This window comes from Orbicella faveolata, unplaced genomic scaffold (assembly GCF_042242905.1).
Source record: "Orbicella faveolata isolate gen_17 unplaced genomic scaffold, um_ofav_v1 contig_25, whole genome shotgun sequence".
Taxonomy (NCBI): Eukaryota; Metazoa; Cnidaria; class Anthozoa; order Scleractinia; family Merulinidae; genus Orbicella; species Orbicella faveolata.
The window spans coordinates 6,340,565-6,363,801 of NW_028301553.1; the positions used below are offsets into that span (position 1 = coordinate 6,340,565).

Consider the following 23,237-nt stretch of genomic DNA (forward strand, 5'->3'; position numbering starts at 1 on the left):
GCCGTCACACTGTCTTAAACTACTAGAAACACATCTAACTGAATTTGAAATACAATACACATGAAAGGCCTGATGACCTATCTAGTATTTAGCAGGCCCTTAGCTTGAAGACTTTGCAACGCAAATTTCCTCGGAAAATCTAATTTTCCTCAGCTTCCCAAATCAGTCCAACCTGTAATCAATTACACATCAAGTGAAGGTGTTTTACAGAACTGTTACCAAATACGCAGAGCTGATATTGTTTCACATGTTAGGTCTGATTGAAAACTAGTAAGGCTAGAAAGAAAGCTTGAATATCGGTCTGAATGTGAAGACTTAAGCAAGAAGCTCTCGTTTCGTCTAAGACTCATTCAATTCTGCTGATATATTTTATAGGAATATCGAGGCTGAAATTTGGAAAGGAATAAGCCCGAGGTTAAGATTTTGAAAAGAATATAATTTTGCGTGTTGAAATTTGTAAACACAAACAATTATATGTTTTTAAACAAACCGCACTATATAATTCTTCCTCTATCTATAAACGGCAAAATTATCCAAAAAGCAACAAAAACAGCACTATAGCCGTATGTTTGATGCTAATGTGCGTCATCAGACCTTATTGCCTGCAGGCTGGAACTAAAATTAGTTTAACAACATGTAGACACCAAATACATTCGAAAACAGATATGTCTTATGCTGTTATCTAAGAATATTCACATAAATATATTCAGGCTAAAATCGGCAGACAACAACGCAGACTTTTCGGATAAAACCTCCTTTGCCAGTCCAAATGGTCTGTAAAGATATTGAACAAATCAAACCTTTGCGTCCGTGATAAGCCTGTTCAGTGGCGCAGATCTGCTTGAAACTGAATTATTGTGCGCGCGGACATCCTGGTCGAAATGAATGTAACTGATCAGAACTTAAAATGAATGTTCATAAAGTCATGAAAAGCGTTCCAAGTCGGTAAATGACGTACCTCTCCTCTCGTCACCTTCTGTCTATATACTCACTTGACGTTATTACCGCTATCAGGGAGGTCATTTTATTGTAGTAATTAATGTCCATTACGTGAATTTCAGGGTCAATTTTGAGTGAATTCTTCAGTTGTACCCAATCGAAAAACGTTACGCATTTTCAATATCAGAGGGAAAATATAGCTGTTTTGGGGCCTTAAACCATTATGTCGAGTCATTGTTATTAAAAATAGTCGGTGGTCTGAAAAGTTTTAATTTTCTAGTTGCAAATATATAGGCATGTACACTCATTGCATGCATGACCGAGTATATATATCGGAGCTTGCCGCAATTGAGTTTCATAGACGCACGAGTTGACAGCAATTCATTTTGGGTATAAGCGGCGTAGCCAGTGTTGCACAATGATTATATGACTGAGAAAATTACTTCACTGTGATTGGCTGAGAGCATGCCAATTTATCATTAATTCTTAATTAGAACTGCAGTGCAAATTAACGCAAGCGCGTTAATTCGCACTATTCTCAGTCATATAATAAATGAGTATATAATTGTTTGAAAGCTCGAGCAGGCATTTATACTACTCGTGATATTTGAAATTTCTTGAATGTTGAGAGAATTTTCAAATATGTCACTTGTCGTGTAAAACTTAATTGCACTCGCAATCATACGATTACCTAGACTTATTGAATTGGACCGCAGTTGCGGAGACTAAAGGTCCCAATATGGAAAATTTGGCCAGATTGTTCTCATACAAGTATGTACGGCTCAGTCCAAACGTAGGTATAGGCCAAATCTGCATACGAGCCAAGTGGCCTATCAGACCGGAGCTTATCCCGGTTTCTGTAGCATGAAGAGACTAGGAGTATTTCTCCTCCCCCTGGAGGGTTCCCCCTCCCCTCCCCACAGTGATCCATTTAGGCACTGGAGGTAAGAGAGGCACTATGAGAGTAAAGTGTCTTGCCCAAGAAAACAACGCAATGTCCCCGGCCAGAACTCGAACCTGGACCGCTCGATCCGGAGACGAGCGCATGCGCACTAACCACGAGGCCACCCTATCACACCAATATCTGTCAATACAGACTGAACAAGCTAATTCAATAAAGATGCTGAATTTATTAAAGATCTTTTTAATATGACATTTTCGATAAATAAATACTTACATGCTTAGTAATTGCACACGACAGATCGAGTTCAGGGTATACTCGAGCATTTTCGCAGGAAAAACTTTGACCAAAACTGGTGGGAACACATGACAGAAATTAAGTTGTGTATTCGGACTCGTCCATCTTAGCTGTTGGATCCTCTTGAATAAAGGTCAAGGAATCGGATCTGAATGCTTCTTTTAATTCTATCATCGATCAGGTCAAGTTGCAATAGGTAAACATTTTTCAAATGAAACAAGCATGGATAATCAAATGTTGACGATTGAGTAAATTTAGGAAATAATTTCACGTGCGTTTTGTCAAAATTCTAGGCGAGGGAAATTATTAGAACGTTGACAAAACGTAAGTGAAATTATTTCCTAATTAATTATACCATCTGATTACCTTTAAAAATCGCGGGTGACAAATTACGCTTACAATCATGAGATTTTGATTTGTTTATTGTATCCGAAATTTCGCGCGAAAACGTTACTATGGCAATTTTATAATTTGACATGTAAAATTAGACGCTGAAATTTTGCGCCAAAATTAAGGAGTAATTTGTCACCCATGATATTATTACGGCTACTTTTTCAGTGGTCACCACAAACCCTGTCAGTGTCAGTTTCATACAAGCAATCAAGCTTCTCTCTGTAAGTTTTTCTTTGAGTTTTTAATATCCACGGATATGATTTAGTCTCTACCCAGAGCTTTTAATAAGTTGGTCACAGCTTGACCAAAACGTTATCCAAGACGCCATTTTGACACCTGCCGGCTATAAAAAAAGTCCTTTAGGGTGACAGACTCTTGCATGTGAATCACGTAATTGTTTGAGGCTTTAGCTTATATACCGAGTCGCAAACTGAAAAACATGGAAAAAATGTTGCACGAATGGAAGCATATCAGTGTATGATATGACGTGCGCTTTTTGTTAAATTTGTGTAGAGGGGAATGAACATGCATTGTGTAATCGAAATGTAAATTTAGCTCCCAAATGTTGCCTAAAGGACTACGCATAAAGATTATCACGACTGTAGTACCTATTAGTATGAGACTGAGTGGGAGCGTTAAAGTAGTTGTGCAGATGTAGTTTCTACGAAGTCATCATGACAAGGTGTTTTCTTTTTCCACGACACTAGTGCTTGGTCAACCCTGAAAGTGAATGTGTTTTCATATAAAAAGCTTGAGGTCGTTCAAGTTTCATTTCGTCATTTGCCGCATCCTGTGCAAACAAGACGTGAATTTGTAAGCAGTTCGCGAACTTACGGACTGAAACGTCTGAAAAAAGCCGTGCTGTTACACATGTACGCTTCGCTCCTTGGGTAACAAAACAAATTACTCCCACTACAAGCGATGATGCGGTTTTGTTTCGTTCCGGGCTGTTACTCCGTCTCTTTGTTTTCGCTTCTCGCCGTTTCTTAGTTGGAATAATGCCGTGTAATTGTTATTGAGAGGGAACGCAGTTTTTTACAAATATGTGAATCAGCTGTGATACATCATCCTAAGAAAAAACGCACACATGACAACTTGTAGAAGACAATAAACTATATCCGCTGTATTATACTGCTCTATTCGTTTAATTATGTCCGTGAAAGGAAAGCTTGTTATGGCACTTAGCGCCTCAATAGTTTTCACGAAAAAAATGGCATTCTCCAATCACGCGTGACTCTTACGTCATTATGACGTCATTGGAGCGATGAGTCAAACAATTTCATATAAACTGCAAACACGACATGTGCAAAAATAAATTGCACTCTACTTTTGCTGTCTTTGAAGACTTATGCGTTAAAGTAAGAAAAAGATTAGTCGTCATAATCGACGTATGTTGCGAAATTTAATGTACATTGGAAATTAATCAAGAGTGACTTCTTGACTGCAAGACCTACGTGATGCAAACTGGCTCGAGATTCAATTGACCGAATTTGCAATTTTCGCCACAGAAATTAATGGAATGACTTTTTAAACAAGCGAATTAGCAAATCGTTGGCTCATTAGTCAAATTAACACCAAGCGGAGCATGACACTATCTCGACGACCTCTCTCCAAATAGCCGCATCTATTTCAAGATCAGCTTCTAACAATAAGTTTCATCGATTTTTCTTCCATTTATGTTATTTTGACGGGAAGCATCTGGTCTTTTATCTTTGCCCAAAGTAGCTACGTCAAAAGGCAATTTTCTCTTCTTGCTCGGGGTAAGTTATTTCTTATTTTTTTTCTGCAAATTTGCATTCGCTTTGAACGTCCCTAAACTTTTAGTGAAAACATAAGATCGAGTGGGTTTCTGCTTGATTCTCTTTCCCACTCCCGGAAAATAGGACGATTTTAATGACTGACGTATAACGGCTTTTTCCTGCATATTTTCCTTCCGTCAAGAATTAGTAAGTCGGGAAAAACAGCGTAAGCAATGTCTAAAAAAATAGTACAAAACGAGGAATAAGGAACAGTTGGAATCAGCTCGTGTTGTTTAAACTAAGAATAGATAGGTTACGTTAGGCGCTAAGAGCGAATAGTTCTATGTAGGCTCTCAGCATAGCATAAAATATGGTGGAGAAGAAAAGTTTTAATTGAAAATATATCATCTTATATTTATGACAATGCTTGATTTGATTTCTTGTGACGGAACGTACCAACTCCACGTACCTATTACGGGTTTTATTTGCAATATTTTGTAGCCTAAGGCTGTGTTTAAAGCATGCTTGGTATGTCATCCAGTTTATTATTAATTCAGTATTAATTGCCGCAGTTTAATTTTACCTGAATTTTTCCTGTTTACTTCCATCACTCACCCAGTTGGTGTACGTGAGCCGTGCCATTCTTTCCCAGATTTCGTCATGTTCTTCTTATTTTCAGGGGGGTGCGAAGGAAGCGGAAGTGAGGTCACCAAAGCGTCTCGATTGGTGTTCTTGTCACGTGGCCACAGAAAATAATGGCGGACATAGTAATGGTCGCCTTCATGAATAACGGGAGATGAAGATGTCTTGGAGAAGATCGTATGATTTTACTCCACGGGTAGTAGAAAATGAATTGGATTCGTCAGACGACAGTGACTCCGAAGCTGGAACCGAAAACCTTAAATTGTATCACCGAAGAAAATCTACGGTAACTGCTGTGAAAGCCAGGGTGAGTAAAGTCATGTTGGCTAAAAATTACAACCGGCAAGAAATGCTCAGCTCTTCTCGAGATACTAGGTAAACCTGTCGTCGCTTTATTCTTGACAGACCATTCTAGGAATTTCCAAAGGCAATATATTAAAACTTTTAAGCCTAGAATGTTTAATTTCTAGTTTTCTTTTGTTTACGAAACACTGCCAGTGTGAATTCGGTCGATGTTCGATTGTGGAGAAATCTGTGGTGAGTTGTACTCGCTGTGGAATTGATCTTTGCTGCTGTACGGCAACGAGAGTTTTAGATTCTATTTTTTCCGCCATGTTCTAGGAGAAAAAATGTGATCGAAGAATATTTCCACGAAATCAAGATTTGTGGTAATTTTCGTGGCATATGATCACGAAGAGTCGGTCACCCGTACAGGGTGACTTTTGGCATTGTGCTAGCGTATATCAAAACAAATCTCTCGCTGTTTATAAGAACCTTTGTAACTGTAACCTGTTTCTACCTGTCTCCTCTAAAACATGCCTAAAATTTGCACTTTTACGTTTCAAAAAATGGCATTCATGCCCAACATGATGGTACGCTTAATATTCGATCCGCTATTTTTGAATCGCACTGTAGGTCAAAATGTGAGGATTTTCATTCGGCCGGCCGTGAAACCAATATATTTATAGGTTCATTTTAAGTAGCATTAGTCTTGCCTGTTGTAACATTTTGGTGATCTTATGTGGGTTGATGTTTTGGCTAAGAGAATTTTTGATTACCAGACCGCAAGCTTGCTAGCTACCTAATGTATGCACCTGTGTGTTCGTTTTGAATATAAATATAGTTACTGAGTAGTCCCTGTTGTTGTGGGTTTGCGTCACGGCTCATTGAGACCGGAAAATGAGATGGTGCAAAACTATTGAAAATCGTTGTTATTGTGAGCAGAAAGAATTACTCTGCGATTATTTTCTCGTCACTCTTTCTAATGCTCGCCTTTCAAACGGTTTTTAGATTTATTTTCTTCGGGATCATTGCTTCAAGTTACACTGTCCATATGAGATATTTGTAAGAAAATCGATCTCAGTCGCCTTTCATACAACCCTGGCCAAAAAAGATTGCTTAGTATGATGGCAAAATTTGCAACCGAAAAGGTCCAAAGGGGAGATCAAACGGTAGAGGTGTAAATCAATATTGTATCAGCTTGTACATGTTTTAATTCTGATCGCAGTTACTTATATTTTCAGTTATGTTTTTCAGGGTTGTATCAAGGAGGGATTTTTGCTCAAACAAACCGGTTCATTTCAGGTAGGTCCAGTATTTTTCTCTGGAAATTGACCTTGTCAACCTAAAATAACACAGATACATTATAATACAACGAGGACAGTATAAATTTGTCCTTAAAATTTTGTTTGCACTCAGTGAAGTAAGACAATGAGCAATTTAAATATAACTTTGCAGTGGTCATATCAATTTTGTGACGAGAATTCTTATTTGCCCACTGACTAAAGATGAAGCGCAACATTAGTTGTTTGTCCAGATCAAAAAATCTTTTGTAATCTTTGACAAATTAGTAAGGAAAGTATAATCTAAAGAGTTTTAATGCATAAAATTGTCAGCCCATCCCTCTCGATAATGTTCTCCAGCCTTTGTTAATAATTAATGGCATTTTCCCAATCAAAATTTAAATCCCAATTTAAGGATGATAATTTCAAAAAACAGTCTTTTGTGTAGCCAGCACAACAATGGAATATTTTCTAATTAAACTGAGATGTCAAAGTGAAAAAATGACATCTTATTATGCTGCTTATACCATACTGCTGAAAGTTTTGCTCGCGATCAGATTGAGTGTATGTTTGGATTGGTACAAGCCATTTTAGGTTAACTTGTCCTGTTTATATGCAACCATCAGCTGTAATAAGAGGTTTATTACAAGTGCTTACATTGCCCTTACTATTATTCTTTACGTTTTGTCTTGAGTCTAGCAATGCCCTGTAAAACAACGCAGGTGCTTCCTAATCACCAAGTTATTTTTGTTTTATTCTATATGAGACGTAAAGATTATAATCTGTGGTTTTGTATGTTACCATGGTGAAAGACCTTACGTTCAATAAAGATCGCATCACAAATGAGCTTGAAATGACAGAATAATCCAGCCCTTGAATATTCAAGATCATGTATTGGGAATCTTGTGAAAGTTACAAATAAACAAGAGCATGGAATCATGGAAAATTTCTGAAATATTAATGAGATGCTGGAAACAAAATGAATTTTTAATGACAAACAAAATTCTCTCTCTCTAGTAGAGTGGGGAAGTGGGGGGGGGGGGGGAGAGGGGAGGAGGGGGAGAAGTTGTCCCTTTTCTGGCCTCAGGCATCTGAGAACCTTAAAGGAGCTCAGTCACGGTATTTTGAGTTATTTTGGCCACATACAAAATTACCTTTAAATGGTAGGAAACCTGAAAATAACAGTTTAACAAGATAGAAAAACACCAATGAGATAATGATAAACCATAAAGGAACAACAAGGATGGCTAAGGATGGAGAAGATTAACATGGATTACAAACAACAAATTTGAAAAAATGAGGCTAAACTTTTCAATATGCACAAACCGTGACTGAGCTCCTTCAAAGGAGATCAGTCACACTATGTTAAGTTAATTTGGCTGCATATACAGAATTACCTTTAAATTGAAGGAAACCTGAAACTAGTAGTTTGCTTTAAAATGGAAGAACACTAAAGGGACAATAATAATCATAAAGGAACAAGGATGGTTCAGGATGGAGAAGATTGGCAAGGATTACAAACGACGAACTTGAAGAATTTAGGCTAAAATTTTCAAGATGTGTAAGCTGTGGCATAGCTTCTTTAAAACTACCAGGAAAGTTTGTCTCCTTGATGTAAGGACTCTTGGCACGGCAGTGGGTTATTGATTAGTCTTTTTTCACATTTCTACTCTATTTTTTCATTGTGGGCTTCACTAAAAACATTTTGGAGAAATTCAGGAAAAATTACATTTATTTAATTAGCAACTGGAAAGGTGCCAGTTTAAGGTCATTCCACTGAAATAGAACCAGCACTAATATTTTTGTCAAACTTTGCTTATTGACTGCTTATATTGTAGGAACTTAAATTTGGAAATAAAAATGAGGGGTCCCCATGTTCGTTTCGGAACAGCAGCACCTTGTTTATACCATATAAATTCCTTACAATAACACCATGATTATAGTCATGATTGCTTGCTAAAATCACGTTTCCGACGATTGTTTCTCGGTCAACACTGAGAATTGGCCCATATTTATTTTACATAGAGAAATTTATGACTCAATTCAACATAACAGAAAAAATGATAGGTCACCGTACTCGTTTTCGAGAAAATGACAATTTACCACTATGGTGAGGTCCAGCCGCAAAGAAAAAGCTGCCATTTTTTAATGTGCGCATGCTAATCACGCGTGAAATTATGCGCAGTAGAGATGCGCAGTGCAATACTGGGGAATGACCATAAGAGTTTTATTTGTTGATCAACAAGTGAATTTTCTTGATGTCACTGTGACCTGAAATGCACTGTCTAGTCATAATAAATCCCTTGTATTTTATGTATATGTCCCTCCACTTCCTGTTATAATGTGACGGTTTGAAACAATATACAGTTAGAGTAGTATGAAGTAGAGAAGGGCAAGATATTAATAGTCAGTAAGACTAAATTATATGCTCTGGAATTTATAATTGCATTCATTTTGGGAAAAAAAAGAAACTTAGCACAAGGGAGAAAAATAATTAATAGTAAATACTTAACAATAGTAATATTAATAATAAAATCTCAAAATAGTCGATGTTTCACTAATTAGATGTCCTGAGTAAAATGATACTCAGTCTGGTAACATACATAAACAATAGCCCCCATTTGGTGCGGAAATATGCTCGGATATTTGTCCGCGGACATTATCTGTTCTGAGAAGCAAACAGTTTTCCAACAGCGTAGCTCAAGGAAAAGGCAGTTTTTTCTGGGGAATATTCAATCATGTGACGTGTGTAAACCAATTGTGCGCAAGCAAGAATATTTGATGGAATATGAATATATACATATATACATGTGTACTGAATATAGTGTATTAAATTATGTTGCCCAAATCCTTGTAGCGCTGAAATGTACGCTGAAGTGTAACGCTGATAAATAATATCATATTTTCAGAATAAATAAATAGTCAGCTTGCATGGATGTACCAGTTCAATTTTAAAACATTGTAACCTTAAAATAAAATAATGGCTAGCCTTTGTATTTTGTAGAATAATGTCTTCTAATATAATTTTTTTTAAATTATTTTAATTTATTAATATTATATACATTGTATTTTTTGTAAATATTTTGCAAAGTTCCATATACAGTTAGTGGGCGCATAATAAGATGAATATTCGTTTAATCCTAACGAAACATTTTCAACTTCATGTTCTCTTTGCACAAGAGCTATTGGTAGTAATCATGTGGGAATTTTTTTTTTTCAGAGATGGAAAAGGAGATATTTCAAATTGAGAGAAGGAAACAAGCTTTATTATGCAAAATCCAGTGAGGTTAGGGGATCAATCAAATCTGTCAAGGACAGGTTTATTTATTTATCATTCATTTTTTTATTTTGTACTTATTTTTTACTGGTCTATTTGAAATTATTTTATCTCTTAGTTACTACACTCACTGTGATTGGTCAATTTAGTGGGCCATATTCTACTGTGCAGCCCACAAACTTTTTGAAATTTAATTTTAAATTAAAATGTGCTTAACAATGATTTCAAATTGACTTGGTTTGCCTTTGATGTGCGTCAAAAATTTGAAACCATTTCACATGAATACAGTAGAAATCATTCCTGAACCCATCAGACACACGGTAGAGTTATAATAAATATCTTTAGTTACTAACCTCGTCTTCTCAGTCCATAGTGTAAGCTACAGATCCTTTTTATTCCCCTTCGATTTGTGGCCCAGGTGCTTTGTGTGTGGGCCATAAGTTGAAGGGGAAAAAAAGTTAGTCCCTGACTTACAGTATGGACCTCAAACTTGGTTAGTAAGAGGTAGAAATTTTATGTTTATTTTAATAGGCATTTTGTTATTATGGCATGTGTGACTCTAGGGCACCTTGCTTTGCTTGCATGATGATATTTCTCCAAAGAAGATATTTCATAATGTCTTGCTTGTTATGAAATGAAAAAAATTTATTTAACATTTATTTAATAGGGTATCTGGCCATACTTGATTCATTTGATAATTTTATTTTTGATTTCTAGGAAACTTTATTTACTGAAATAGATCTGCAGGATTTTAGTGTTGCAGAATCTGGTATTAAACATGCCAGTTTTACTGTAAGTACAGCTTGAAATAATTATTAGACAGTAATTTTGTAGATTGCTTTTAATTTTAAATATTGAAAATGTTTGAAATGTAAAATTATGTTGTTCATCCTCCTCATCCATAGATTTATTTTGATTTGTCAATTGATTTCTTGGGAGAAACTGAATGAATCTGTTTTTCAATATTAATAGGTATAAAATTATTCATAGTTACATGTGATTACTGATTTTGTTTTCTGTTTCATTTTCCAACAGGTTATTACAGCATTTCAAAATATTAATCTAAGTGCTGACTCCAGAAAGGAAATGGAAGAGTGGATAAGTTGTTTGAAGTCTGTTGGCTCTCGGACCTGCTCTGTAAGTAGCTCAATCATGTTATTTTGAAGGTATCATCACATGAACATGTCAATTTATTGATATTTTCTCGAAAAGATGCAGTCATGTTGTTTATAGTGTTTTTGAAAGAAGGTTGTCACGAAGGTTTGAAGTATAGCCAGGGCTTTATTGTTCTAAAATGAGTGGTTGATCTTTTTTCAAAGAATCACAGACAAGAAACTCAGCATAGTAGCCAGTTGAGATCATGAACTAGATGATGATTAGGTTTCATCGGCAGTCAGCTGCTTTTAACAACCCTGGGTAAATCCTTGAGACTTCTTTTTGTCTGAATCAACTGTAACGACACTTTGTTAGTGAGACTTTTTCTGAAAATGATCGGTGAAGCAAATGAAAATGATCAGGTTGAAACATTAACCGTATGATATTTTTTCAATGTTAAAGAATGGGCTTGTCCTTATTTACTTCATAAATAGGTCATTAATTTTTCATTTTCATTCCTATTTAATTGTGTTACTCTGATGCGTATAACTGTTAACAGGATCATTTTGTTTGTTTTTGCAGCAATCAGATCTGTTAGACAGACTGTCTGGGGCCCATAATTGGTATATGTACTCATGTTCCCATGCAAAACCAACATTTTGCAATGTTTGCAGAGAAACATTGTCAGGCACATCAAAGGGATTATCGTGTGAAGGTATATGTCTTGAATAATGAGTAGTTTAGTATTTTTCATATGAATAATGATATTGAGTTTGTTTGATTTGGTGGAAAACACTGTTGACAGGTGTGCTGTATTCTATATTGTTGTGGTCACATTTATTGCACATATAAAAACAACATTGGACATTCAAAACCTACTATCTTAACTGATTTGCTCAAAATTTCAAAATGGCCTGGCAAGAACATTTCCAAATATTGATTCAAAAGTTTCCCAAAACATAGGCTGTTGTCACAGAAATATCAAATTGTGTCAGCAAAAACTTGTCAGGCACAAAAAGTTACAAATCATCTCTAAAATAAGTCTGAAATCATTACAGGTGCTTTCCACCTCCCTCCTGTAGTCCAAAGAGAGTTTCATGCAAGCCTTTTCTGGAGAGATAAAATCTATCTTTTCTTTGCATACATGTAAATTCATTCTCAAGTAGGAATTTGACCAGAATATTCAATATCATTTATTGAACATTTTCAAGTAGAAATTACTGATACAAGAGTTTTTTAATGGTACATTAAGAGCAAATGAGTGAGAGACAATTCTCTTGTTATCATATTTTTCTCTAGTTTGTAGATTTAAAGTTCACAGAAGATGTGCTGTGCGAGCTAAGAACAACTGCAAATGGACAACAGTACAATCACTCAAGAGAGAACATTGTGAATTTGATGAGTCAGACCCTGTAAGTTGAACATGTGTTGTAGTAACAACAGCACACTTGACAAACATCATGCATAATTATGTATTAAATGTCTGAAGATTTCTTAAGCCATTTACTCTGACTTGCAGTTAGGAGTTGGTGGAGACACCAGGAGAGTGGGACGCCTGAAAGTCCCACCTCCTACACCTGTTATCTCCCTACCCTTGCCCAGGGCTTGAAAAAAGTACTGTATGGTCGTCTGAGACAAGTAGATTTTCCTGCTGGACAAGTACCGTAATTTTTCATTCTCACTTGCCCCAGGCAAGTCCTCGACCAAAAGTGAAGTAAGACTTGCCCAGGGCAAGCAAAATTTCAGAGCTGCTTGTCTGAAAGGGCAAGCTGGAATTAATTTTTTTTTTCTGAGTCCTGCCCTTGTGCCTTGCTTATTGGCTTCAGCATGTTCTTGTCCTTTTAATTCTGCTTCCCACCCTTCTAGAATCCCCCCTCCCTGCCATTTTCTCTCCCATTGTCTTTACCCTCCTGCTATTTCCCAGGTTCTTGCCCCCTCCCCCATCACTTGTAAGTGGTCTATGTTACTTCAGTATTACTAGCCAAAGTTACATGTAGAATTAGGAAAACTGAAAATTAAATTAAGTATAACAATGGTACAATATGGTGCATAGATAAATACATGTAGTTCTACTTCATGTCGAATTACTGATTATTGTCTGTGTCATATGTAATGCAAAGAGAGACGTTATTTTGCCCTTTGCGCGTAAATTATTGACACTTTTGAACATGTGTATCATTTGAAGCAGTTTTTGAACATCATCTCTCTTAAAACTTGGCACTAACATGTTTTTGTGTTCTTTCATCTTACAAGTTAAGTACCTGCTTTTAGATTGTTTGGATATTAAAACTTTGAAATTTGAAATTTGTAGCGTGAAGACATCAACAAAGATAATGCTATCCCCTCAGTTAAGACCATGACTTTTTACGGAAAGTGATGACTGTTCTCTTTCATGAAAGAGCAAATCAGATGGCCTGATTTTGCCCAGACCAGTATTTATCTATTCATTCATTTCTAGCTGTCAGTGCCACATCAGTGGCTTGAAGGAAATCTCCCTCCATCAGCGAAATGCGGAGTATGCGATGAAATATGTGGAAGTAAAAGGCGGCTTCAGGGATTCAGATGTCTTTGGTGTAATTTAATGGTATGTCAATTTGGTGGATGTGTAATTTTAAATAGAAAAATGTTGAACCTTTTCACCACTGCATGCTACTAGCTCAGGGAGACTCCAATATAAAAAGGACGGGGATGCCTGCTGGAAATTTTTGAAAAGAACTCCTAAGAGCTACCAAGATCCTGCTTTGTGGACGTGGTTTAATTCTCATTCAAAACAATCACAATTTAAACAATTAAAAGTGGTGGGCAACTCTTACCACTTTATGTAAAGATTGTTTAAGAACATTGTCTAAAAGCATCATTTTGTTTGGGTTAGCTATTGGGTTTATATGGCCTTGGAGTTTTGCTTTATGGCCAGTAGCCTCGCCAGTAGCCTGGCCAGTGGTGGTGAAAGGTTTAAGGACAAGAGCTTCACTCCACCCAGGAGAATACATAGGTACTGACGATCTGTTAGGGAAGCTTAACAAAATGGTGGTCAGAATACTGTGACAGAATGGGCCATTCAAATAATAACATTACTGTTTATTTCTATGCACTTATGTAGAATTTTTGCTTTGATTCACAGACTCACCAGACATGTAGATCTCAGTCACTGAATTGTTCTTTTGGTGAAAATGCGCTCTTCACCCTGCCTCCTGTTTCTGTTCTAAGCTCCTCTGGTTCTCTTGTTTGGAATGTAAGTATTAAAGCAGAAAGATAGTTTTCTATCTCATGAGCATAAAACATTGACAATCTGAGGGTGACATAGTATAGTTATGTACATGCATTGAAAAAACAGAAGAAATTGTTTTAATTTTTTTGTTCTTCTAGTCCATCAGACCTCAAGGATGTCTTCCTATGCTTGTCTTTGTCAATTCTAAAAGTGGCAGAAATCAGGTTGGTTATTACTTTACTGTATTCATATTCCACTTCACTTGTTGAAGTTTTTATGAAGTTATCAAGTGTTAATATATTTTTTACATCTTTGTGTTGATTTTCCTCTTGTACATGACCAGCCTTTGATGCAGGTCATCAGGCCTTTAGCCAGAACTTGAGCAGGGATGTTGAAAATGTGAGGCGAACCCCATCATCCTAGAGGAGTCTGCTCCAGCAGAAAATTTGCAACATCGAAGGATCTGTTTTTGAATTTCTTGTTGTTGCAAGCTTGTAGGCCAATTTGTTCTTTAGGTCAGAATTATTTCAACCTAGATGAATTTGTTTCAACATAAGCTAAACTTTTCAAACCAGTGATATTTTCATTTTTTGGGGGGCTTTTAAAAATAATGATATGCACACCACCCACCCACTCCTGGGAGTTCCTAACCTTACCCTACCCTGCTAGGATCTCCTATAAGTAAATCCACGTAACAAATCACTTTCTTGTTGGTCTTTTTTTCCAGGGTGTTAAATTTGTTAGAAAATTTAAACAATTATTAAATCCAATTCAAGTGTTTGATCTGGCATTAGGCGGCCCTTCAAAAGGGTAAGTGACACAATCATTACAGAGAGCATAACAGAGGAAATAGAGGGAGGGGTCTGTTTTAAATGTATCTGTAGAACTTCTTTCAGTTGTTGATGTAGTCGATCTTCTGGCAAGTGTTTCAAACAGTTATGTACATGGCTATCAGCTGTATGACCATTTGTTTTGGTTAATTGAAAAGATTATTGAAAATAACTATAGTAGCTTAATATGATTGGTTTTACTGTGTTTGTCAACAGACTTAAGCTGTTCCAAAAGTTTGATCATTTTCGTATTCTGGTGTGTGGCGGTGATGGCTCCGTAGGTTGGGTAATGAATGAAGTGGACCAGATGAATTTGTCTACTCAGGTGTGAATGCTTAAATTCATAGTTGTTTGAACCTCCTTGCTAATACTGACACCACATTATTACACACAGTGTTTTTATTGCCTGCATACTGAAGTCCATTCACATGCATTCTTTAATTAAATTAACCCATAAAACACACTATTCTGTTAACGTACATGTAAGTGACAACTGAGGTGATTTCTAGATATGGCCAGTTTTATTTTCAGAACCGGTTGAAAATTTCTGGGAATGACTGGTCATTTTGTTTCTATCTGTCTTAAAAAATGATTAGCAAATTGCTAGCCCTATTTGCCATACGTGTCTGAAAATTACTAGTATTCCAGAAATCCCCCAGTATTTCCGCAACACAACTTTCCATGCTTTCAAGCTTGCTTGACAACTTACTGTACAACAACAATAACTTTATTTACTCGTGCATTTACAGTTTTTTTAATATCAGTGAAATGTAAAGACAAAGAAAAGTGTATTATATGAGTCTGGAGACTGAAGTAACCAAGGGTTTCCTAGTCAGCCTCCAATTATTATGTTTCTATGGAGATTTAAGAGAAAAAAGCTATTAAGAGAATGAGATATGTACATAAAATTGGAAAAAAGGAGCATATAGAAATATTACTTGTTTTCAGAATGTTGTTCAGACAGTAAATAAAGTTTCAGATGTTTCGAGAAGTTGAACGCATTGAGATCTTCAAGACGAGTAGGGATATTGTCTCAGAGTATAGTCGCTGTAAAAGCAATTGTTTGTTTACCAGAATTGGTACGCACTTTACATGATATGTATAGATTTTGTCCAGATGCATATCTGGTGTAGTATCCATGTACTTCACTGGCGTATTGAAAGAAATCGTGGAACAAGCTTGGTAGTAGGCCTTTGTGCCAAGAATGCGTGAATTTCAGAGCTTGTAGTCTATAAACATTATTTACTACTGTAATGCATTGTGCTAATTTACTCCTCTTGTTCAAAGTGTCAACTTGGTGTTTTACCACTCGGGACTGGAAATGACTTATCAAGAGTTCTTGGGTGGGGAACATCATTTGATGACGACAATGCAGTGACGCAGTTTCTCCAACATCTTGAGAGAGCAAAGGCAGCAGTGCTTGACAGGTAGGTCAAAGTCCAGAGAGACACATCATATGATCGTTATACGATGCTGATCTGTACACTTCTTTTTGTAGATGGAGTATTATGATAGAGGAGCGGCCCTTGTCGGCGTCTAGAAGTTCATCGATAGAAACACTTGATACGCCAGTAAGTCTTTAATTTGGTGTAATTCTTTGTGTGAAAACACTCATCTCTAGTTTGGTACCCGTACCGTCTCTTCTGAGATAGGTATGTGAAATTCGATATGAAAAATTCCATCCTGATGATGCTACACTTTAAAGGTCCATGTTCTGACTGCGATTGGCTGTTTTAAAACTCAAGAGAGAAAGAAGCACAGAAGTTTATTGTCACAAAAGTTTGATTTAATAAGTTAAGAGATCTTTGTAGAGGTTGCCATTATTGTGGAATGGAGTACTCAAAGAATGCCTTCTGTGTTTTACGTAGCATAGTAAATGGTTTGAACCCAGGAGTATCAGTAGTTCGTATAGTGTGATCGTCCGGGTGAGTGTAGTTTTGAAAAGAACTGTTGTTGGTGACTGACGTTTCGACAACCTGAGCGGAAGTCATCTTCAGAGTCAAGTGAATAGTGTTTGTCAGTCGATGATGTTATAAGTCTGGTCCGTTGAACGTGATTGGTCAGTATAGCCATGATGGTATTGGCTGAAAGACTCGTGTAAAGTTTGTCATCAGTCATTGGTTCAATGAACATCGGTTCTTTTCAGAACTACACTCACCCGGACGATCACACTATACGAACTAGTGTTTTACGTAGTTGGAAACATGGGACAGCCCCTTCCCCCCTTGCCAGAGTTGCTCCCCGCTCCCCCCCCCCCCCCCCCCCCCCGTTTGGTGGAGGAGGTGTTTCCAAGTTCAGTTTCGGAGCTCTCGTTTTTATGTCAATTTTTTTTGGTATTTATCAGTACAGACATGAAGTCGACATGATGGACACATTCGAGAATAACGTTGCAACACATTTAACAAGAATTTTGAATTCCAGTGATCATTCTGTCGTCATCTCTTCCGCAAGGTAGAAAAAATTACTTTCTAGGTAATAATTATTTAAATCTGAAGAACCAGTTTCAGCAGTTAAGAGTTTTATTGTAGCATTTCAAATTTAAGACGTCGTTTGGAAACATCAGAAGGATCAAGTAGTCTAATTAAACAGATATAGTTGCTCGTGCCAGGAGTGATCGACTGCAAATTTCCTCTTATAATATCAACCCAATGTCAAGCAAACAAGTGGTGAGAATCAAGACCGAAATCATCAACAAGGAAATGTTGTCTTAATTGATGTATTAGCAAATTCTCCGCACTGACTTTCAAGGAAAAAACCTAGCGATCACTAAGAATGAAGAGTCAATATTTGAACGTTTCATGTTTGCTTGTTTCGTTTTTTCCCTAGAGTCCTATGTGAGACAGTCAAGGATTTTGTGTCCAAGGTTGGTAGTGCATCAGCTACTTCTGATCCGTCTGAGGCCGACGATCCAGATTCCCTGGCACAAAAGGTTAGCACAAGTGTTTAGCATCGTCACAGTGTGTTCTGAGCACTTGCCTCACTTTGTCTTTTACATAGCATCGTTTTATCACTCTTGAATTTCTGTTGACGCCAAGGACTGAGTTTTGATGCATAATTTTGTCAGGTGCATCCTCCAAGGAGCTTTGTTAGCGAGTGTAAAGTCAGTTACAAATTATAAAAGAAGCCACGAAATTATGCTTTAGTAAGGTAGAACAACACCATAACACCAAGGAGGTGATGATAAATCAGAAATGAAAAAGAATGGTTAAGATAAGGCAAGATTGAGACGAATCCCGAACGATGGACTAGCCTTAAAATTTTTCGAGGCGCCGTCATAGACAGATTTGCTTTAATTTATGGTGATTATTTATTACCTGCGCCACATTTGTTTTAGTGGACTTAGTGCAATAAACGCTATTACAGCTGCAAACTAACTAGACTACGGGTAGTTCCTCTTTCGCTTAGCCGGTCGTGGGTGACGCGAAAGAAAACCGCAAAAAAAAAAAAAAAAAAAGAATGACTGCGCGAAATCCTGAGGCCGAGAAGCGCGCGAAGGGCTTCTCGCCCCCAGGATTTCGCGCGGCCATTTTGTCCTCGAGGCTTATTTACGGTCATGGACTAAGCGAAAGAGGGACTACTCGTAGTCTACCAGCTCACAGCTCTTTTAACCTGTATCAGTACTTCTCTATCAGCCACATGTGTTCCGTTTTCTGAATGAGGCTCCTTTTCCTTTTTCAGTGCGCAGTACTTAATGAGAAGCTGAACCTTCTCCTGAACACGCTGAGCATAGAATCAGAAGCCCTGCCCACCCCTGCAAAGGAGGGAGTGTCACCTGAGGGCCTAGGGAATGCTGGGAATGGTAACGGAAAGCAGAAAGTGTTCGTTCCCAGGGAAGCTCTTATGTCCAGAGCGAACAGCTTGAAAAAGGCGCTGAAACAGATTATAGAACATGCAGAACAAGGTATGTGCTAGATGTTACATTGGGAACAAAAACACTTAATAGTACCACTTTTAGAGGCTTTCTTAATTGTATGTATGAAGCACGATCCATGCGTTTCGGGGGAGATGCTTTGGGTTTTTCTACAAAGGGTCTGGAGTCACCTCTGGAAGTTTGGTTATTTCCTGGCAGCTGTCAAGTCTTTATCTTTGATTCTCCAATCCAAAGTGTCTGTTTCAGGGAGATATTCTGCGAGTATAGCTGAGTGTGTAATAAACTATATTTCACTTGTTTTTGTGGTTGTTGTCACAGCTGTAGATGAGCAGAATGCACAGACGAGTGCGTCCACTAGCTCCTTAGCGGAAGCTATTGTGACGGTGGCCGCGTCAGCGGCTGGGGAAGTCGTAACCACATCTACAGCTCGCATTGAGGAGGAACTGGAACCCGTACAAGGTATATGTGTGTCAATCATACAGACCTTTTAATCATCCCGTCATTTCAGGGAGTTACGAGACACAAGGAAAATAAAACTCACTTGTATGTTTCCACTTTGTCTGTGTTGTCTGCCGTGGCGCAAAATTCTAATTATAAAGTAATGCGCGTGTCAGTTTTCTTATTCTGTTAGTGTGACTGGTTCATTTTGCGTGACATCAGTGCTCTAGAGTCACGCTACATTCTCTAGTTACGCACTATTACCTGAAGCGTAAAGAACATCATATTTGCAATTTTTGCATGGTTAGAACACTGATACACGGAAATTAATGTTGATTGTCCTCAGAAAAGTTTTTCGTCTGACTTTGCTTTGACCGTCATTTCAGATAACGATGGGAACATCTTGGCTACCGTTCCAGGCCACTCCCAAGGGGGTCCAAATTCTGACCCAGGTCCCTCCGATAATCGATTGCTAGATCCAGACTCCACTCCTGCCGGCTGTTCCTCCTTAGAGCAGCGAAAATCCCCGAGATGCATCAGCCGAGGCTGCGCGCGTCCATTCAGCTTTGAACCGCCATTTGACGAAAAGCTTTTTGGAACAAGTGGCAGGCCCACGGTACAATTCAGCGGTTGTATAATCTCCAGAGCGTTTCTTAAGGAGAGACCCAGTGAGAGGCTGGTGGGCTCTCTGATTGGTCGAGCGCTATTTGCCAGTGCTGACGCGCTGTGCGCTGCAGCCACGCCCATGATGAACAACGTGCTTGATGTGTAAGTTGAGACTTCATGAAGTTTAAAAGGGCTCAGTCACGGCATTTTGAGTTATTTTGGCCACATAAAAAATTACCTTTAAATGGTAGGAAACCTGAAAATAACAGTTTAACAAGATAGAAAAACACCAAAGAGATAATGATAAACCATAAAGGAACTAGGATGGCTAAGGATGAAGAAGATGAACACGGATTACGAACGACGAATTTGAAAATTGAGGCTAAACTTTTCAATATGCGCAAACCGTGACTCAGCTTCTTTAACGTTTTCTCCTAATAAAAGACTTCAGGGAAGTTCCGACATTTTGACGCGTAAGAGGAAGGGTTGTCCTCATCGGGGTGGGTTTTTCTAGCGGCTTTGTGTTTGTGTTTAGCTCACTCGCCATTGATCGGTTCATAACTCTCGTACAATGTACTTATGATCTTTCATGACGAGACGCCAGTTCACGACAGTACACAAACAGCACCCTGCACATGGTATAACTAAAACAAAATTGGACACTATTCCTTAATTAATGGGTAGAATTTGAGAAAATTTGAAAAATCGTCACTTTGGCGTCACTGTAAAGGTGGAGTGCGAGTGGAGTGCGGGTGGAGTGCGAGTGGAGTGCAATGAAGCCTGTATTTATAAACAACAATTTCAAACGCGGTGCTTATTGGAATAACGCAGCTTGTGAGCAAGGTCTCATGGGTGTTCTTGGACCCGCTACTCCCAGAAAGCTTGCTCACGAGCTAACAAAGAGAACATTATGGTCGTCGAGCACTTTGTTTTTTACTACAAAATAAAACTTATAAATCCAAAATCAGTACCCAACGTTTACGCGTGTACTGACTGTATGGCGAATTGAAATTTTATTTACAGTGAGGGTTTCACGGAAAAATGCGTCATGAACAATTACTTTGGAATCGGACTGGACGCTAAGATTGCGCTGGATTTTCACACCAGGAGGGAAGAACATCCAGAGAAATTCAGGTACGATATTGAAACGGTGTTTTAACTTGTAGTCCTATCAGTTCCACGCTTGACATGTAAATTTTCTGTTCGGTTTTCCATACATTTCCTATAACAATAATGAGAATTTGGTGTTTTATCAATCTGTTACCTGATGATTTTCATTTTTCTAACCACCTTTTTGCTGGACAGTCAGACGAACTGTAAGAAGAAGTTACATTTTTCATCTCGCTAGATGCAGAAAATTATGCTTACCATCGTTTCGACACTTTCTCTCCTTTGGTTGTAGGGTTCGGGCGCTAAATTTGCTCTACTATGGTTTGTTGGGTGGACGAGAGCTGTTACAGAGAACTTATAAGAATCTAGATCAGAGAGTGAGGCTAGAGGTAAGAAGAATCAATGGGTTTTTGTTTGGTACCTGTTATATTTCCGGATTCTATCAGATGTACCTGCACTGTCGTTATTTCAGACGGCTAATAGAGCTGTGTCTTCAAGTACTATTTTGTAGTGATCATTTCAGCTGTCTGTGTCAATTACGAGCGTTTAGGCGGCGATTTGAACTTTGAAATCATAAGCCAAAAAACAGCAAAATCTCACCGTTATAAAAGGGTCTTATGGCCTTCTTTCCGTGTTTGAATAAAAGTTGTCTTACCTTTTCTTGTCCTGTGTTGGTTTTCCGAACCTCTCATCCAATCACATGCGAATATTGAATTTTATTGCTCTTCTTCCCAGACCAACCTGGATATCACGTGGCAATTAACATATAGACTGCCATTGATATTCGTTATTTGTTTAATTTGCAGTGCGATGGACACAAAATTAATCTTCCAAGCCTTCAAGGAATTGTAGTATTAAACATAGCAAGGTACTAATTAAACGTTTTTGACAAATGGAAAAATATGTCAAGCATATAATCTTCACTGTCGCTAGGAAAGACGATGTTTTATTGCAATAGGTCATATTCGTATTCTCGGTATTGGACTGGAACTAGCTTGCAAACGAGGCTAATGCGGGGAGTCTTTTCAAATGTAAATGACGGTAATCTCTTTTTAATGGTATTCCCCCGCACGAGCCTCCATTGCAAGCTAGTCCCAGTCCAATACCGAGAATACGAAAATGGCCTATTTGCATGTAGAAGATTGAGGAGCTCGTTGAACGAGTGTTAAGAAACAGTTGTAGAGCTCGCAAAGCGAGAAAATACCGTAAACACTGATTTAATTCGTCTCTACTTTTTGACAGTCAGCTGTAAATTGCACATAACTTTCTTCTCTGATTGATATCACCTTTGTTTTGTTGTTCTGCAGTTACATGGGTGGAGCTAACTTCTGGGGGACCGGGAGAGATGACGTTAGTGCTCAACTCTTTGATAATAGTTCTCTTTAGCAATTAGATTATGAGCTCAAGATTTCTATCGCGTGATAGTTGCCGAGGGTCCAGACCGAGTCAACTGACACGCATAGAAATCGAGAGCGAATAATCTAATTGTTTTAGTTTAGATCTAATAGTCGTTCCAAAGTTTAACGAAATCCTCTTCACACACACTTCGAAAACGCCAAGAAGCGGCCGTCATTTTGTTATCAACCGCAGACTGCTAGGCTATTAAGTATTGAGCCCGTCAATACCTTCGTTGCTTAATACTATTGTTGAATGTTGCAGGGTTTTACAGAGCCTTCGAACGATGACAACATCCTTGAAGTTGTGGCTGTTCTCGGTGCTAGTCAAATGGTAAGGAAGCTTTAATTTTTTGTGCAATTAGCGCTGTTTTTAAAGTCGCAGTCCCCTTATTTATTAAATGAGCACGGGGTTTCATTTGCTGGTCAGCTGGCAAATGGTTTACTTGGTTTACTTTCAGTGCCAGCTGACTAGTATTGGTTAGCAACACTACTGTTGGCGAGTTCGCTTACAAAGTGTGCGCGGAAATGGTACAACAAGAACCTTGAATGGATTCCCCGCCTTTCTCTCCCCCCCCCCCCCCCCCACCCTATCAGGCAATTCTTTAAGTAATCTTGAGTTAGAGAATGAGCTCATTTTTAGTATTCTGTCTAATCGGCGCCGAGGCAGCAGGTCCACAATCCGTTTTGGGTGTTTTTATGTGGGAACTGTGAGCGAAATTAACTTGTATCTTACTCGTGTTGTTTCATAAATGTAATTGGTACTTGTAAGCAATATTTGACTCGTTTCTGTTGTACATCAGGGTATGTGTAAAGTGTTTGGAGGAATGCAGCACCACAGGATCGCTCAGGTAAGCTATTTAGCTCGTAAATCTGCCGATAAAAACATTATCTTTGGTGTCGCAGTCGCGTCTTTAAGACTTGAAGTACTTTTA

The 23,237-nt window shown here is 38.0% G+C and overlaps 1 protein-coding gene across 2 annotated transcripts in view; it reads left to right on the top strand.

Annotated features, from left to right (window-relative positions):
* The window catches only part of LOC110047035 (diacylglycerol kinase delta-like), a 36,317-nt gene that overhangs the window by 4,266 nt on the left and 8,814 nt on the right, over window positions 1-23,237 (top strand). Inside the window, exons 1-26 of one of the 2 annotated variants that reach the window (XM_020752760.2) lie at window positions 3,872-4,290; window positions 4,949-5,218; window positions 6,448-6,495; window positions 9,694-9,759; window positions 10,468-10,542; window positions 10,786-10,887; window positions 11,428-11,560; window positions 12,145-12,257; window positions 13,304-13,429; window positions 13,967-14,077; window positions 14,212-14,277; window positions 14,781-14,863; window positions 15,100-15,208; window positions 16,171-16,310; window positions 16,382-16,454; window positions 17,228-17,334; window positions 17,710-17,812; window positions 18,562-18,784; window positions 19,073-19,213; window positions 19,579-19,960; window positions 20,822-20,932; window positions 21,201-21,297; window positions 21,715-21,776; window positions 22,216-22,258; window positions 22,568-22,636; window positions 23,106-23,153. In XM_020752760.2, coding sequence (XP_020608419.1) covers window positions 5,066-5,218; window positions 6,448-6,495; window positions 9,694-9,759; window positions 10,468-10,542; window positions 10,786-10,887; window positions 11,428-11,560; window positions 12,145-12,257; window positions 13,304-13,429; window positions 13,967-14,077; window positions 14,212-14,277; window positions 14,781-14,863; window positions 15,100-15,208; window positions 16,171-16,310; window positions 16,382-16,454; window positions 17,228-17,334; window positions 17,710-17,812; window positions 18,562-18,784; window positions 19,073-19,213; window positions 19,579-19,960; window positions 20,822-20,932; window positions 21,201-21,297; window positions 21,715-21,776; window positions 22,216-22,258; window positions 22,568-22,636; window positions 23,106-23,153 — 2,784 coding nt within the window. In that variant the 5' untranslated portion in view covers window positions 3,872-4,290; window positions 4,949-5,065. Of the gene's footprint in view, window positions 1-3,871; window positions 4,291-4,948; window positions 5,219-6,447; window positions 6,496-9,693; window positions 9,760-10,467; window positions 10,543-10,785; window positions 10,888-11,427; window positions 11,561-12,144; window positions 12,258-13,303; window positions 13,430-13,966; window positions 14,078-14,211; window positions 14,278-14,780; window positions 14,864-15,099; window positions 15,209-16,170; window positions 16,311-16,381; window positions 16,455-17,227; window positions 17,335-17,709; window positions 17,813-18,561; window positions 18,785-19,072; window positions 19,214-19,578; window positions 19,961-20,821; window positions 20,933-21,200; window positions 21,298-21,714; window positions 21,777-22,215; window positions 22,259-22,567; window positions 22,637-23,105; window positions 23,154-23,237 lie in introns of those variants that run through there. The other variant, XM_089294765.1, reaches the window with a different exon arrangement.